An 18,436-nucleotide genomic window follows, 5' to 3' on the forward strand; every position below is an offset into this window, starting at 1 on the left:
TGGAAGTGTCCAGTGCCTTAACCACCATCAACTTAAATACAACCCTTAATATCTAGCAGAAATAGAATAAATTTTATCTCTGGGTAATTACTTCATTTTCGCTAACCATTTTTTCCTTTTGTACAACCAAAGTCTCTCTTTTTTAAAAATAATTATTTAATTTTATTTATTATTATTATTTTCAATCTGACTAGAGAGAGGAGAGAGAGAGAAAGTGAGAAAGCAAGTCACCGGGTCTGGGACTCAAACCATGGTTAGCCATGTGGAAGTCCAGCACCTTAACCACCACACCACCTGCCGGCCCCAGAAAAGCTGGACTCAAATCCTAGTTTTAACCGCTTAAACTTTTTAAAGAATTTTTTAATGTAATTTTATAATCATCATCATTATTATTATTTAATTTGCTATAGGGCACATGCACTCACCAGAGAGAGACAGAGAGAGGGAAAGTGAGAAAGCAAGCTGCCAGGTTCAGGGCTCCCACGGTCAGCCATGAGGAAGTCTAGCGTCCTAACCACTGTGCCACCTGCTAAACCCTACCATTTAATATTTTGAATGAATGACCTAACCTCTTTGAACTGGTTTATTTATCAAATAAATAAGTAATGATACAATTTGCCTATTATCACAGAGTTGTTGGTAAAAACTGAGAAATATTTAAATTCTTTGTAACTGATAGATACTGTGTACTAGTTGTCTTATATTCCAAGTGTCCATAAAGTCTAAAGAAATTTCAAGTTTTGGAAGTCTCTTTTGTTCAAGTTCCAGAATGGAATAAATTTTCCCTAACTTAGTATTAAAAGTAGAGGATTTATGTAAGAATTTCAAAAATATTTATTACACTATGCTCAATAAAATATATTGATAGTTTGTTAATTTTCAGAAACCTGTATTTAATAATGAAAAAACTCAGCTGGGTTCATTTGTTTCTAAATAGGTTCATCATAAATAAACTTTAACTTGATATTTGATGTAATGTTTAATTGCAGCATCCTTCAAATAGCTATGTCTATGATACAAAATAATAAGAAATGATTACCATAAATTTGTGTCATAAGAACCCCAAAACAATGTTAACTCCAACTGGAAAAATTGAAGGTTGTTTACCAGCTGGGCCTTAAATGGCCTGGTTGGCCTTTTAGTGAGCAGAGATGAGTATGGTAAATGGGGGGATTAAGAATTAGGATGCAACTTCTGGTCATGAACAACGAGGTAGAAAAGTACTGTTTATGCAGAAAATAGAAAGCTATTTGCTGGGGATCAGCAGTTAGCATAATGGCTATGTTGCTAGACTCCCACACAGTCGACCACGGTTCACATCCTGGACCCAGTGGCTTGAACTCACGCTGGGCACGCGTGCATGCCTGCCCAAGATCCCAAGAGGAGAATGGAGGAGAAGGGATTGTGGTGTGGCCATCCCCCCAGGGGGTGATTTCTCGCTTTCTGTCTCTCTGTCTCTCTTTCTGGCAAGCGCACGCGCCCTATAGCAAAAACCTCTCCAAGAAAAAGAAAAAAAAAAGAAAGAAAGAAAGCTATTTGCTGGAGCAGGGTAGTAGCCTACAGAAATAGGTTAAGGAATGAAGACTGAAAAAAATTCATTGAGGGAACCAGCAGTTAGCGTAATGGCTATGTCGCTGGACTCCCACGTAGTCGACCGCGGTTCGTGTCCCGGATCCAGTGGCTTAAAACTCACGCCGGGCGCGTGTGCGTGCGTGCCCAAGATCCCGAGAGGAGAATGGAGGAGAAGGGATTGCGGCGTGACCATCCCCCCTGGGGGGTGATTTCTCGCTTTCTGTCTCTATGTCTCTCTCTGGCTGGCTGGCAAGCACACGCGCCCTACAGTGAAAATCTCTCAAAAAAAAAAAAATTCATTGAGATAATTTATGGGATACCTTGAAAGCCTGACCAAGATGTCTGGACTTGTACCTATGGATGAAATACATTTTCTCTCTAATGTTTAATTACTATGAAAAAATATTCTTTGGGTTTTTACTTAAGGAGCTTTGTTTTTAGAAAATACTTTCAACATCTCATCTGATGGCCTTTGGACTTTGTCAAGCTGCAAGAAATGTAAAAAAAAAGAAAAAAAAGAAAAAAAACACAAGCATATGAAAAACAGGACATAAAACTCTATGCTTGAGAGGTTAACACCAGATTCCTTCATCCACACGTAATTCCAAATTAGTCAAGGATCATTTACTAGTTCAACAAAATGTTCTGAGTGTTTGCTATATACTAGTAATATACTAAGCATAGGGAACTGAAACTGTTTCGTCTTTGAGGAGTCTAAAGGAGAAAACATGTACAAATGGTATGATTATGGAAGTACAAGATATACAAACTGTTATAAGGAAGAAGCAATGAATTATTCTATTGGAGTGGGTGTGGAGTGCTGATGTTTGAGTTAGATTTTGAAAAAGAAAATAAAGTTCACAAGAAGTAGTACAAGTGTGTTCCAGAAAAAGGGAGTAGCATGGGGCTAGAGGTGTGGCAATATAATGTCAGACGTCCATCCACTCCTCACACTCCACTCTACAACCATCCATAGTCTTGGGTTTAAAGCAACATTCACACTCAGGGGACAACCTGGCTCCAGGTTTACTTTATAGAAAAATATAGCACAGGAAACAGCATTTCCACAATAATTTCAAGGGTAGCATATCTTCATGTGGAGTCTGTAATGTTGACTGATTTCTCCAGCCCCTAAAACAGATGCACTCAGTTGTAACAGGAGAGACCACCTGGGTGAATGCAGGCCATAGCAGCAGGAGAAAGCCTCATATCTGTTAATAGTGTGGGGGCAAGGTTTCCAACTTCAACCAGGACCTGCCAGTTTCAAGAGATCACAGAAGGAAGTCCTCGATGCATGAATGAATAATTTCATATAGTTAAAATGTAGAGGACAATGAAAGATGAAAATAGAATATAGGTTACAAGATTAAGACAGTCTCTGTATGACAAATCTAGACCTCTTTTACCTCCTGACTAAAAATAAAATATCTGGAGACCAGCAGGTGGTGTAAGGGACCACGGTTCGAGTCCCAGACCCAGGGGCTTAAACTCACTCCAGGCACATGTGTGTTCATGCTTAAAATCCCAAGAAAATGGAGAAGGGATTGTGGCATGGCTATTCCTCCTTGAGGGGTGATTTCTCACTTTCTGTCTCTCCTTGTCTCTCCGACAAATGCATGAAGGCTATAGCAAAAAACCTCTCTTAAAAAACAAAACAAAACAAAACAAAGATCTGGGGTGACCCAGCTCATTGTAGTTAAAGGAGCCAGATCCCACTAGGCCAACCTTGCAGCTTGAGCCCCAGACCTGTCAGCATGAAAAAATAGTCCATATTTGTGTGTGTGCATCCCAAATCCCAACAGGATGGAGAAATGAAGGGATAGTGGTCTGACCATGCCACACTGGGGGATGTCTTCTCTTCCTCTGTCTCTCTGGTGAGTACGCATGCCTTCTGGCAAATAAAAAATAATAATAATGTGATTTTTAAGAGAAAACTGTTCTAAGGGGGTTTTTTAAATTATTTATTTAATTTTATTTATTCATTCATTTTAATTTGACCAGAGAGAGATACACAGAGAGAGAGGGGGAAAGTGAGAAAGCAAACCACCAGGTCTGGTACTCGAACCGTGGTTGGCCATGTGGGAGTGTCCAGCACCTTAACCACCATGCCACCTGCTGGTTCCTGTTCTAAGTTTTCTAACTAGGACTTGTAAATCCTAGTTAAGTAATTTTAAAAGATTTAAAAAAAAAAAAAAAAAAAGCCTTCCTTTTATTTTAAATTTCAAGAGTTCTAAGTTAAAAACAGTTATCTTCTCTAGAAAGGCTCTGTCCATTAGTGCTCACTGCCTTTCTACCTACTCATTCACATACACACGAGTGCATGTACATATAACCTCTAGGCCAAGCTCACTTCTGTGCCCCCAAAGAAACCCTACAACTGCTCAGACCAGTAGATGGCATAGTGGTTACGTCACTGGATTCCCACATAGTCCACCATGGTTCAAGTCCTGCACTGGGCAGCTTGAAACTCACGCCAGGCGCTTGTGCGTGTGTGCCCAAAATCCTCAGAGAATAGACTGCGGCATGGCCATCCCCCAGGGGAGTGATTTCTAGCTTTCTGTCTCTGTGTCTCTGGTGAGCACATGCACCCTATAGCAAAAATCTCTCAAAAAAAGAAAAGAAAAAGAAAGAAAAGAAACTCTACAATTGCTCTTACCAGAGAATATTAGTTGTTTGAATGCCCATAAAGGACTCAGGAATAAGAGCTCTGGTTCATTTTTCTGTGCCTACCACATGTAGCAGTAAATGCTTTAAAAAAAAAAAAAAGCTGTGCCTGAACTAAAATGATACATATGTCATATGCTTTTGCTAAAAATATGAAGAAAAATTAACTTAAACATTGATTGTATAATATTCACTGAGCATCAAGACTGGAAGTTCGTCTCTAACAGCGACTCATACTTAAGAAAAAAATTACACTTCAATTTAATGAATTGGAATATGTTTAATATAAAATATTGGTATCCTCAAAGCATTATTTCCACATGAATTTAGGAAAATGAATTTTAAATAATCTTCAAAACATGATAAAGGGCAGTGGTATCTTTTAAAGACATATAAACAAAAATGTTAAGAATTCACAGATGTGTTACATACTTGCTTTCCCAAAATTAGATAGTATAAAACAAGCCACCTAAAAAAGTACCCTCCCACCACAAAAGACACAAATGGGAATGAAATATGTAATTATAACTATCTCTATATGAAATCTCCAAAAGATAATATCTTTATCAATATAAAGATGGTGATAAGATGAACAAAAACTAGGGATAGAGGCTTAACTGACATCCTCAAATTCACATGATTTGAAATAAAATGTTCAAACTTTTTAGCTTTATCTTAAATTGCCTTTGCCTCACTGTTGTACACACAGTTACTCCATAAATCCAAAAGATGCTAACAAGAGAAGATTGAAATAATATTCTTAAAAACACTTTTCTCATCTGAGAAAATACAGTATAACCACGTCTCCCTCAAAATATTCCTGATAACATTAGAAGGTCTGAAGTATTTAATCGCATATAATACCACCATCATCACATGAATTCAGTAGAACTGTTACCTGAATATTTAATTAAAAAGTTAAGCCCAATGAGGATCAAAGGTCTCTAAAAACTACAATTTAAAAATATAAAAGCAATGAGATAATCTGGCTTTGCAGATGAATACTGGGTAAACTGAGCTACAAAATTATATACTTTGCTCTAATAATAAATAGGACTTTGAGGGGTTTTTTCTTGTTAAAGTTATGAAGAACCCAATTTTCTCTTCTTGACTTACAGAAACTGTGTACATATATATTCTTAGATAATGTAAATGTGAATATTTATACAGATATACCTCAAATAAACTAAGTTGAGCTACATGTATCATTTTTAAAAATCTATTTCAGACAGCTAAAGTCTTTTCCCAAATTTTACCCTGAACAAATAAACTAAATTCTCAAATCCCTCATAAGACATTAAAAGAAGTTGGAAAAAAAAAAAAGTGAGCGAGTAACTACATTTAGCAATTGAAAACAATAAGCTGCTCTTTGAAAGAGTACATTTTTATCATTTTCCTAACATTGTCTTTTTTTACATATACAGAAGGGATGCCGTAAATGGCATTTTCTGAAGCCTTGATACTAAATTCGTTTTTAAAAAAAAAAATACACAGTATTCATACTGCATGCTTGAGCTGCAAAGAATAGAATTACAATGTGACATGACTTGTCAACAAATTTGACAAGCATTGGGGCTGGCACCAGCAAGGACCCAACTCCCCTCAACACCCAGTCATGTGGAAGTACAGATCACATAGTTTTATTATCTATAAAAACATTCCCACATTACATATGCCATTGCATAATCCAAGCATATTTACTCAAAAAAATATCAACTATTTAAGAAATTTTCATTTCTGTCCAATAAGTTTAACCATATTGCCCCCATTTCACTCCACCTATGGGATCTGAACAATTCTAATAATAGATCTTATATATTTTAAATAATGTTCAATGACTCATAAAACTACTGTAAGTTATTTTCTTCTCTGTGAGCTGGCTAACACAAATGCTGGTAAGCGGCTTTCCAGTAATCTTAGAGAACATCTGTGTCGTGTCTGTGCAGATTAACTAGCTGCTGCTGCCCTTCTGTTGCTGTAAATGAAGTTTCAAAATGAGCTCTCGAATATCTTCCCGTTTGGTCTTTATTACATGACGAGGAAACCATTTCTCCAAATGAATTGGAAGTTCAAAGTTAACAATAGGATCCTAATAAGAGAAAAGAAAATAATGTAATCATTTTAGTGTATAATTTCAAATTTAGTTTAATTTTTACCAGATATCAGAAATTTCTAACTTCTAAAAAAAAAAACCCAGCTTTATTGTATATAATTCACATAGTATAAAATTCATCTTAAGTATAAGAGTTGTGTAACCTTCATCACAATCAATTATAGAATTTCTGAACTATATGCTAATTTCTGAACATCAAAATTAAATACCATCTGTTCTGCTACAATGCATGTTTAAGCTAACTAGCACAAACAGAATTGGTAAATAGAAAACAATTTAGAAAAACACAGAAGTCAGGTTGGTCTGAACATGATTTTTCCCAACATGCTAATTTTTAAAAGAATTATTTTATTTTATTTACTATTTTTTAATTTGACCAGAGAAAGAGAGAGAGGGAAAGTGATAAAACAAGCCATCAGGTCTAGGACTTGCACTGCCGTCAGCAATGTGAAAGTCCAGTGCTTAACTACCTTACCACCTGCCAGTCCCCCAACATGTTGATATTTTGAAACTATAAAACAAAGAGAAAATTGGGACCAGCAGATGGCATAATGGTTACGTTGCTGGACTCCCACATAGTAGACCACAGTTCAAGTCCCGGACCCAGCGGCTTAAAACTCACATTGGCGCATGTGCGTGCATGTGTGCCCAAAATCCCAAGAGGAGAATGGAGGAGAAGGGATTATGGCATAGTCATCCCCTCCCCCACAGGGATGGGGTGGTTTCTTGCTTTCATTCTCTGTCTCTCCCATGAGCACACGTGCCCCTATAGTAAAAATTTCTCTAAAACAAAAAAACAAAGATAAAGTCTTGGTAGTAAATAGAGAATCTCTGATTTTAAAAAGTAGAAGAACCTGCAAAAGTGCTTTCTTTTAGTGCAAGAAATAACTGATTTAATGGCTTTAAGAACTGCTGCATTTTCTGTTGTGTTAAGCTTAAGTGGGAAACTGTACGTTGCAACTACAAATATGTATTTTCCCATGTGTTTAAAAAAAAAATACCTGCTGAAGAAGGTATGCCTACAGGAACCAGCAGTTAGCGTAATGGTTATGTCGCTGGACTCCCACGTAGTCAACCGCGGTTTGAGTCCCCGACCCAGTGGCTTAAACTCACGCCAGGCGCGTGTGCATGCGTGCCCAAGATCCTGAGAGGAGAATGGAGGAGAAGGGACTGTGGCGTGGCCATTCCCCCTGGGGGGTGATTTCTCACTTTCTGTCTCTCTGTCTCTCTCCGTCTGTCTGGTGAGCGCACGTACCCTATAGCAAAAACTTCTCAAAAAAAAAAAAGAAAAGAAAAAAAAAAAAAAGGTATGCCTACAAATTTGATTAAATTACTAGAAGCCAAAAGTAAGAAAGATTTACATCTTGAAAAAGGAATCAAGAGCCCCAGGTATAAGGCTGAAGGCATATAACTGCTTGTAAAACTAAGCACAAACACCAGTGGAGACTTAATATACTAATATTTTTGTTATAATTAACATTTTTTTTGGTTAGGGTTGAGTTACCAAATTCCATAGCTTTTGAATACTCTGCTACAAGCTTTTTTTAAGTTGTTATAGGGCGCATGCACTCACCAGAGACCGGGGGTCGGGGGTGGGATAATGAGGACTCACCCCGGAAGGGGGTTGGCCATATTATAATCCCTTCCCCTTCATTCTCCTCTCCAAATACTTTTAAAAATTTTTTTATCTGTTAACTCCAGTATTTGGATCATCTGTGGTTTTATTTTTCTTATATATGTCCTATAACATTTCCTGCCTCTTTCCTTTCCCAGTAACCTATGATTGTATACTGCTAATTATGGGGTGAAAAAAAAAAAAACCCTTATTTATATCTTCACATACCTTGAAGAAGCTTTCCACATATTGCAGTAAATATACTCCACAATCACTGCTATTATCCTGTTTAGGAACTTTAGGACATAGGTCCACCATGTTTGTTTTGCTGAATTCACGACGAGTTTTTCTCTTAACTTCCCATTCTACCTCCAAATACCTAAAATGAGCAATAAAGTAGAGTGACTCAAGTAGAAATATTTTTATCAGTATGCAACCTTTCATAAACAGGGAAAACATCTGCTACCAGATGTTTTATCAAGCCAGATTTTCAAAGACTAAACTGTAACAGTGCGAACAACATTTTGTGAGTCTTAACAAGTTCTACCTTAAGGAAAACAATGTGATTTTTCAAAGCAAAAGCTAGACTTTTCAGCTCAAGGTTCACAACTCAAATAGATTTAGTCACGTATCTTACAAAGTAAACTAATAAGTGATTTGAAAAGTTCATTCCTATATTTTTCCAGATCCTACAGTAAATTACAAAATTTACACACACACAACATACAAACACAAAAGACAAGTATGAAAGAGTCATTTTTTTCTTTCTTTTTTCTTTTTTTTTTAAGAGAGCTATTTGCTAAAAGGCATGTGCGCTTGCCAGAGAAAGTGAGAAATCACCCCCCCCCCAGAGGGGATGGCCACACCGCAATCCCTTCTCCTCCATTTGCCTCTCAAGATTTTGGGTACACACACCCAGCGTGAGTTTTAAGCCACTGGGTCCAGGACTCAAATCACCGTCAACTAGGTGGGGGTCCAAAGACGTAACCTCTACAACATCTGCTGGCCCCAAGTAATTTTTTTTCTAAACTGGCTCTTTTGTAATCACTTTATTTGTAATATGCCTTTGTAAAATTATTTTTCAATCATGAATACAAATTCTGAATTTACTTTTGGTACAATCCTTGACACATATTAATACTTGAATGCTAACACATAATAGGGGATACACATTATTAATTAGATTTGCAGGCCTCATTTAAATACATAATAAAATACTATTTCTAATATAGTATTTTCAGCAATTTTTTTTAAGTTTCATTTTTCAATTTATTTCATCCATGAGTAAGAAAGACAGAGACACACAGATGGACAGAAAGACAGACAATACCCTAACAGTCCCAATGCTGCAATCTACCTTCAGTCTTCAGCCAGACCTAGATCATAGGTAACTGTGTGCCCAGCGTCCTCCAGGAGTTCTTTAGACTTGAACTAGGAATCTTCTCATGTGGGATTGCCCCTCAGAGCACTGCTGTGCCACTGTCCAACTCCATTTTTAATAATTCTTAAGGTAGCTTCAAAATTACTTAAAATTTTTGGTAATAGACTGAATGGTAAAACTGTTATTACTTACTCTCGTAAATTCTGAACTGTGTTTTGTATAGAAGCGGCTTTCAAGGAGTCTAGTATGAGAATACATGGCCTATAAAAAGCAAAGGAAGAAATTAAGATGAACATACTTGTAAATGAAATAACCTAAATATCTGGGAAAACTGTACTATTATTATTATTGTCATCATCATCAAAGGTACCTACCTTTTACACATTTTCTTTGGTACTGACACATTCATCTCGGTATTCTGAAATAACATGAATTTTTATGACTGCAATTAAAGCTAGTTTGAATAAATTAATATCCAGCTACTCCTTAAAGTATTTTAAACAACTTTTAAATTAAAATGTCAAGTGAGTTCATCAACTGAAGAGAGCTAATTCATTTTTCAAAAAATCACTGATTTATTTTCTTATACTGGTAGAACAGTAATTTATACACTTTTACATTTGGTCTCAAATAGTTATGGAGTTTAATCTGGCCTAAAAAACAATCTGGAATTTTAATTACTTCTATTTAGTTATACTCTTAAGCAAAGATAAATAAATTAATTTAACCTGGTTTACATCATATATTCTCTAAGTCAATTTATGATGTCAGTAGAGACACATTTTCTTCCCTCTGAAACACGAAAAGCAGAGTATTAATCTGTATTAAGAGGAAAAGGATGGGGAATTTTTTTTCTTGATGTTTGTTTTTATTCATAAATTTGAGAAATAATAGATCAAACTTAAACAGATTTTTTTAATGCAGACCTTCTTATTACATTTATTATTCTAAAATATGCAGGGAACATCTAAGAGAGAAATTGTACCAGGGTCTGCCCAACTTAGCTAACCTTAGAATCCTTTTTATCATAACTGTGTCTTAGAAGTAGTTGGGGCCAGTGCTAGCAGATGGCACGTTGGTTAATGAACTGGACTCCCACACAGCTGACCACGGCTCGAGCCCCATACCTAGTGGCTTGCTTACTCACCTTCCCTTTCTCTCTCTCTCTGTTGCTCTCTGGTCAAATAAATAATAATAATAACGAAGGAAATTAATTTAAATTTTATAAAAAAGTAGCTGGGGCCAGCAGATGGTGAGTGGTTATGTCACTGGACTCCCACATGGCCAACCACGGTTCAAGTACTGGACCCAGTGGCTTGAAAATCACCCTGGCATGTGTGTGTGCATGCCCAACATCCCAGAAAGAAAATGGAGGAGATGGGACTGTGGCATGGTCATAACCCTGGGAAGTGATTTCTCACTTTTCTTCTCACTGTCTCTATCTCTCCTCAGCAAGCATACACACCCTAAGGCAAAAACCTCTAAAAAAAAAAAAGAAAAAGAAAAAGAAAAAAGAAGTAGTGCTCCAATTTAAGAAATCTGACCCTCAAAGCAAGATGGAACTCTCCTATACTGCCCTTGTGACAGCAGAAAACATCATCCTTCTGCCAACTCTGTATGGGCAATAGTAAAGACACCAGCCTTTACTAAGGAGGCTACTGGTGTCAATACATACAAAAAATGCATTAGGAGGCTATTTTAATTAACTATACGAATTAATTAATCTATACTGCACATACTAGTTTTTGCTGCATAATTATTTATACGAATTAACTGTACTACACATACTAGTTTGGAGCCCCACAAAGTTAATATTTACTATTTTAGCCTAAAGATTCACGTGAGTTGACCTTATGTCTACCTTGAATAATTTTTACCAATTAACAATAAAGAGTAGAATATAAAATGTGCTTGCTGGAAACCAGTTGATGGCATAATGGTTATACCACTGGACTCCCAAGTAGTCAACTGCAGTTTGAGTCCTGGACCCAACTGCTTAAAAAAAAAAAAAAAAAAAACACGCCAGGGGCATGTGCACGCATGCCCAAAATCCTGAGAGAAGAGTGGAGGAGAAGGGATCATAGCATGGCCATCCCCACAGAGGATGATTTCTTTTTTTTTTTTTTAAGAGGCTTTTGCTATAGGGCGCATACGCTCACCAGACAGAGACAGGCAGAGACAGAGAGCAGGAAATCACCCCCAAGGGGGGATGGCCACACCGCAATCCCTTCTCCTCCATTCTCCTCTCAGGATCTTGGGCACGCACACACACACGCACCCAGCGTGAGTTTAAGCCACCAGGTCCGGGACTCGAACCGTGGTCAACTACGTGGGAGCCCAGTGACAACCATTACACTAACTGCTGGTCCCCCTGGTGTGAGTTTTAAGCCACTGGGTCCAGGACACGAACCACGGTCAACTATGTGGGAGTCCAGCAACATAGCTATTCCACTAACTGTTGGTCCCCCCAGAAGATGACTTCTCACTTTCTGTCTATGTCTCTCTGGCGAGCCCACACACCCTATAGCAAAATCTCTCTCAAAAAAAAAAAAAAGTACCTGCTGCAATTATTATTAATTTCACAAAGATTAAAATATTAGATATAGAATAAAAGTAAGTCTGATTCTTAGGAATTAGAAAAATAGTTAACTGAAATGAACATGACATAAACAACTAAATAATGGAACCTAGGATTTAAAGCACACTAAACAAATACCCCAAAAAACCTCCTCTTTTTCTTTTTCCCAGCCCCACAAAAATGTTGAAAAATTATGAAGCAGTAAAATCTAATAATGGGCCACTAATAATCTATGGCAGCCTAGCTAGCTATGCCCTGTTTTATATTTAACATTATTTTATTCATGCCTTTTCTTCTTTCACATCTGAAAAGAACACACTTACTTGAGAATCCTCTGCACTTGAGGATAGTGCTGAAGTAGTATGTAGATCATTATCTAGTTAGAAATGATGAAACAATTATGAGCCTTTATTATATGTTTACTACAGACAATTTAGATAAGCTTATATTGTAATCTGTATGCACAGCAGAAGTTAAACAAAAATGATACCTGGCTCTACTTCATTTTTTTCATAGTTAATGTTATTGATGATATTCAATCAGTGGATACAACTGACAATGATTGGCTGTTAACAAGCAACAAATAAATCCCATAGTTCAAATCTGAAATACCAGTTAGCTATAAAAACTTCCTATTAAAAAGGAAACTTCAGGGAACCAGCAGTTAGCGTAATGGCTATGTCGCTGGACTCCCACGTAGTCGACCGCAGGTCGTGTCCCGGACCCGGTGGCTTAAAACTCACGCTGGGCGCGTGTGCGTGCGTGCCCAAGATCCCGAGAGGAGAATGGAGGAGAGGGGATTGCGGCGTGACCATCCCCCCTAGGGGGGTGATTTCTCGCTTTCTGTCTCTATGTCTCTGTCTGTCTGGCGAGTACACACGCCCTACAGTGAAAATCTCTCAAAAAAAAAAAAAAAGGAAACTTCGAAGATAATTAAAATTTCAAGTCAGTCCTGTAATGCAGTGGTTAAGCTCTGTGCTCTGGGAGTCAGATCTCATAGGACAATTGCGGTTCAAGCTCCAATCCTGATGGATGGATAGAAAAGCACATCAAGTACATGTGTATGCATGCCCTACATCCTGAAGGGATAGAGAAATGGAGAAAAAAGGATTGCAGCATGACTGTGCTTCACTATGAGGCGCTCAGGCACACTGTCTCTGGCGAGCACCTACACCCTCTGGCAAAAAAAATGATAATCAATGTGTGCTGTTTTAATGTAAAGGGTAGTTAATCTGTCTAGTAATAATTCTAATTATGACCATAGAATTCTGTAGTCATAAGTACGGTTTTAAAGCTCAAAAGGATTAGAGAAAACTGAAAATAAATAAAAGAATTGCTTTATCAATCTTTCTTCCTTTCACTTCCACTAGGTTTTAGCCTATATTGAAGGTAATAGCCAATATTAATCCTATTTGCTGCTTAAGCTGCAACCATAAGCACATAACTTTTATTTTTTTCCTCAAAGAAAGTAGGCTTATTTGTTAACTTTATTAAAATTTTGGGCTGCAACATTAGAAAAAAGAAAAATGGGGGCCAGCAGATGGTGTAACGGTTAGGTCACTGGAATCTCATACAGTCGACCAAAGTTCGAGTCCCAAACCCGGTGGCTTAAAACTTACGCTGGATGCCTGTGCATGCATGCCCAAGATCCTTAGAGGAGAATGGAGGAGAAGGGACTGCAGTGTTACCATCCCTCCGGGGTGGGGGGGATTTCTCCCTATCTGTCTCTCTCGGTCTCTCTTGCAAGCGCACGCACCCTATAGCAAAATTCTCTCTCAAAGAAAAAATAAAGAAAGAAAAACGAAGAAGTTATAAGAGACCCACAATATCTAGCCAAATTACTCATCTATAAGAAATATGTTAATTATATTAAGAAAAACAAACAAAGGATTTCAAACTATGCCTGAAGAGCCACTGAACAAATTCTTAGTCAATTTAACAAGGCATTCCACTAAAAAAGAAAATCCTATAACTAAACCTGATATAAGAGTATAACTTAAGAACTAAATTTTACTTTTATATGAGACTGGGTGTGATGAAAACTTAGATTTCTTATTCTTCCTTCTAGTAAGTTTAATGATAATAAATAACTATACTTACTACCTTTAACTTCAAATTGTTCCCCACAACCATTTTGCTATTATCATCGTCATTATTAAAAGCACTATCTACATCCAGATGTCACCTATTGTTTTGTTGTCAGGTTGGGATTGCTGGGTCTGGGTCTGAGACTGCTGGGAGACCGTTTGTGGAAAATCTTCATACACAGCTTCTTCCAACCACGGAAAACAAATGACTGCAAGATACCAGTGAGACCTGTTGAAAATAAAACATCAGTAAAAACAAGAGAAAGAACTGTTCAACTGGCATGACATGGTGACTTGTGAATCCTGAGACCAGAGGAAACTTGTAAATTCTATGCTGAAAGCAAAAAAAAAAAGTCATTTATGATGGTGACAGAGAGCGGCGCCAAGCCCTAAGTCTCGGTCAGTCTCACAAAATAGAGGCCAACCCAAAAGGGGGAAACTGTTAAATGAAGCTATTGAATATTTGGCCTAAAACAGCCTCTATACTCACACTGTTGGGCTCTTATTTACAAACCACAACCTCACTTGGAAGTCTGTTTCCTTAGTGAAGTGCCTGAATTACAACCAATCACAGCAGCTACACTTCAGTCAATCACAGAAAGCCCACACTTTACACTGTTAATGCAGGCAAACCTCAAGCTGTAACCAATTCTTTCATTTCTTGACCTCATTTCCTTACTTTTGATTTCTGTAAAAGACTTTCTTCTTATGCATAAGTGTCACCCCACTGTGTAGTATCTGGAGTTCCTTAGAAGCCAATCTGAGGGCCCAATAAGAATCATTTTTGCTCAATTAAATGGTGCTAAATTTTCAGAAAAAAAAAAAGAACTCCAATTTTAATAATGTGCACAATGTACAACAGAAAAATATGTTCTAGAGCTACATCTGCGAGAGTGGGTATAACAAGCTTCATAATAATTTTAAATATCTTTAGGTATCTATTGTACTATCTGATATATTAGAGAGTACACATTCCAAAACTAATCAAATATCCAAAGTTATCAAGGCATTAAGTAATACCACTTAGGATAAAATCTGAGTAATTCAGATCTATTTACTCTCTTGCAATCAATGTGTCTACCGAAGATCTATTTTATGAAATAAACCAACGGACTTACACCATTATCTTTTTTGCATGAGTGCTTAAAGAGTTTGTTGTCTTAAATATTTGAAGATTCACCCTAAAATCTTTTTATTTTTGTTTAGAAGATTTTGTTCTTGAATCTAAAAAGTAAAAAATTAAATGCCTAAATTATACCATGTGGTCATTTGTTATTTTACTTTTTCACTACATTTACAACATAACTACTGTCAAACCAAAGTCCAAGATAAGTAAAAACTGTTTTAACTACTTTTACAGAAAAGAATTTAAAGTAATAGCTGGGATTTATGTACTCATACTTTTTATTAATTATTATTCTGGAAAATATATTTTTTCCTGATATCTCTCCAACTGTTTTTTTAAATAATTCAAAATACTCACGACTCATTTACAGGTACAAAGATGTAATCTTTATTAAAAATGTTTATGTGACGAGTCCATGTTCTTACTCTTTTATGTCTTCTCTGTGCCATTCTAGGAATATAAAAAATAGATATATTTGATATATTAAAAAAATTAAAGACTTCAAAAGTCATTTTTATATACAGAAAGATGCTGGGTTCCATTTAAACATCTTCAAGAAATATAATACTTAATGTACTACAAATATATCCCCTTTTATTAACTTCTGGTTGTAATTAAATTTGATGATCTATAAAAAACAATGACATGGACAGAATAAAGGACACAGTTCATTGAATGCTTTGCAGATTCCAAAAGTGGCTCAAAAATTAGATATAAACACAGCTAAACTAGTTAGTCTGATTGGGTATGTTTGTGTGTGCCCATATCCGGACTAGACAAAGAAATGGAGGAAAAAAGGACTACAGTGTGACCATGCCTTGTATCCCTCTCTCTCTCAATCTGACAAATAGACATGATCACTGGCGATTAAAAAAGTAAAAAAAAAAAAAAAATGGGGACAGCAGGTGGCATGATGGTTAAGGCACTGGACTCCCACATGGCCAACCACAGTTTGAGTCCTAAACCTGGTGGCTTGAAACTCATGCAAGGCACACATGTATGCATGCCCAAAATCCCCAAAGGAAAATTGAGGAGAAGGGACTATGGCATGGCCATCCTCCAGTGGGAAGAGAGGGGAGAGCGATGGCAGAGCGGGGAGAGTGATGTCTCACTTTCCCTCTCTATGTTTCTCTCGGTCTGTCTCTGGTGAGCACACACCCTGCATGGCAAAAACCTTTAAAAAAGAAAAAGGAAGAAAAGAAGGAAAGGAAAGGAAAAAGAAAAGGAAAAGGATAAGGAAAAGGAAAAGGAAAGGGAGAAACAAAACAAGGTGGGTGGGCAGGTGGTGCAGTGGTTAAGGCAGTTTAATTCCCACAAGTCTGACCACAGTTCGAATCCCAGACCTGGCAGCTTGCTTTCTCATTTTCCTTCTCTCTGTCTCTCTCTGGTAAACTTCAAAAATAAAATAAAATAATGAAAACGAATGAATTTTTAAAAAAGAAAGAAAATAAAGAGGAGAAATAATGCTTTTATTCTTAGATCTTAAAACACAAAACTCATCTCCCTTTATTGTATGTATTAAGAAACTACAGAACTATAGAAGAAGGTTAAGTGTACCCCAACATTAATATTTCTTTCTTTCCTTCAACAAATACTATTCCTAAGAATGAGTAATGAAAATCAACTACTGCCTTGAAAGAATTTATAATCTAATGAACATAGAAAAAATCTACAACACCTAAAATATAAGTATCATAATGGATACAAAGGAATTATGCTAAAGCATCTAGGATAGCCATCTAGAGAGGGTTAACACACACACACACACACACACACACACACACACACTTTTTTACCTTTACCTAATCTGGAGAATTATGAGAGGAAGATATCAAATTGGCTGATCGCAGTTCAAGTCCCAGACCCAGTGGCTTGAAAAACATGCCAGGCATGTCCATGTGCATGCCCAAAATCCCAAGAGGAGGATGGAGGAGAAGGGATTGTGGTGGGGCATCATCCCTGAGGGGTGATTTCTTGCATTTTGTCTTTCTGTCTCTCTGGCAAGCACACATGCCCTATAGCAAAAATCTCTCTCAAAAAATAATACGTTCTGGGAACCAGCAGTTAGCATAATGACTGTCGCTGGACTCCCACGTGGTCGACTGCGGTTCACGTCCCGGACCCGGTGGCATAAAACTCACGCCAGGCACGTGTGCGTGCGTGCCCAAGATCCCGAGAGGAGAATGGAGGAGAAGGGATTGCAGCATGACCATCCCCCCTGGGGGGTGATTTCTCACTTTCTGCCTCTATGTCTCTCTCTGTCTGTCTGGCGAGCGCACACGCCCTATAGTGAAAACCTCTCAAAAAAATAAATAAATAAATAATTAAAATAATACATTCTGGGAGGAAAGTGGTATTTAACTAGAACATAAAGGAGATAATGTGTGATATCTGACTCATTCTTTTAGAAGAAATTTTTTTTTTTATGCAGGGGAGAAAACAAACCCTTAAATTCTTACATACTCATATACAAAGTAATAGGGAAAAAAATTTTTATTCTATCTTTGCTCACCTTAATAATACCTAACCAAATCCACATGTGGTAAATATTAGTAGTCAGATAGGATCTAAATGAATTAAAAGATGTGATAACGACTCGACACAATATGAAAAATTAACTACATAAAATAATCAGGAGTCACATGCTTATTAAATTTTCTCATTAAAAAAGGATTCAGCCAGTGTGGGAGGAGGGATCCTTTGACCTTCAAGAACCACTTTCTGGTTCCTACAATACAAAAGAAAGAATAAGCAACTGGGATGCCCAAGCCAAGCCACTCAGCTGGAGCTAATCAGCAAAGACCCTGGCCCAGTCTGCTGCAGGGGAGGAGGGGCTCTCCAGTCTTCAAGAACCAAGACCTAGTTCCTGCGATCCCAGAGAAAAAAGGAACAACAGGGTGGCCCTGCAGTCCCAGAGATAGAAGGTAGGATCTGCTACGCTATGTGTGCTGATGCCATTCTGTCCCTTACCCAACCAGAACTAACAGGCACGCCCAAACCCAGCCACTCAATTGGAGCTCATCAGCAGGGACCCCCACTCAGCCTGCTGTGAGGGAGGAGTCTCCCGTCTACCACCTTACCTTCTACCTGTCAGCTCAACCTCCATCCACATTGGGAGCAGTTAGGTCTGGGCATACAAGAACCAAACCTGGGACCAGCAGTTAGTGTAACGGCTATGTCGCTGGACTCCCATGTGGTCGACAGTGGTTCGCATCCCAGACCTGGTGGCTTAAAACTCACGCCCGGTGCGTGTGCATGCGTGCCCAAGATCCTGAGAGGAGAATGGAGGAGAAGTGATTG

General features: G+C 37.6%; 1 protein-coding gene across 12 annotated transcripts in view; it reads right to left on the minus strand.

Annotated features, from left to right (window-relative positions):
* Nucleotides 1–5,792: 5,792 nt before the first annotated feature.
* SENP7 (SUMO specific peptidase 7) overlaps nucleotides 5,793–18,436 on the minus strand; it is a 158,476-nt gene continuing 145,832 nt past the window's right edge. For all 12 annotated transcript variants that reach the window (XM_027769979.1, XM_027769978.1, XM_027769982.1 and 9 more), the window contains 7 exons: nucleotides 15,494–15,586; nucleotides 14,109–14,239; nucleotides 12,247–12,299; nucleotides 9,720–9,763; nucleotides 9,538–9,606; nucleotides 8,193–8,343; nucleotides 5,793–6,325 (listed from right to left, as the gene is read on the minus strand). In XM_027769979.1, the coding sequence (XP_027625780.1) occupies nucleotides 6,188–6,325; nucleotides 8,193–8,343; nucleotides 9,538–9,606; nucleotides 9,720–9,763; nucleotides 12,247–12,299; nucleotides 14,109–14,239; nucleotides 15,494–15,586 (679 nt within the window). In that variant the 3' untranslated portion in view covers nucleotides 5,793–6,187. The remainder of the gene's footprint in view (nucleotides 6,326–8,192; nucleotides 8,344–9,537; nucleotides 9,607–9,719; nucleotides 9,764–12,246; nucleotides 12,300–14,108; nucleotides 14,240–15,493; nucleotides 15,587–18,436) is intronic.

Source organism: Tupaia chinensis, unplaced genomic scaffold (assembly GCF_000334495.1).
Source record: "Tupaia chinensis unplaced genomic scaffold, TupChi_1.0 Scaffold000100_1, whole genome shotgun sequence".
Classification (NCBI taxonomy): domain Eukaryota; kingdom Metazoa; phylum Chordata; class Mammalia; order Scandentia; family Tupaiidae; genus Tupaia; species Tupaia belangeri.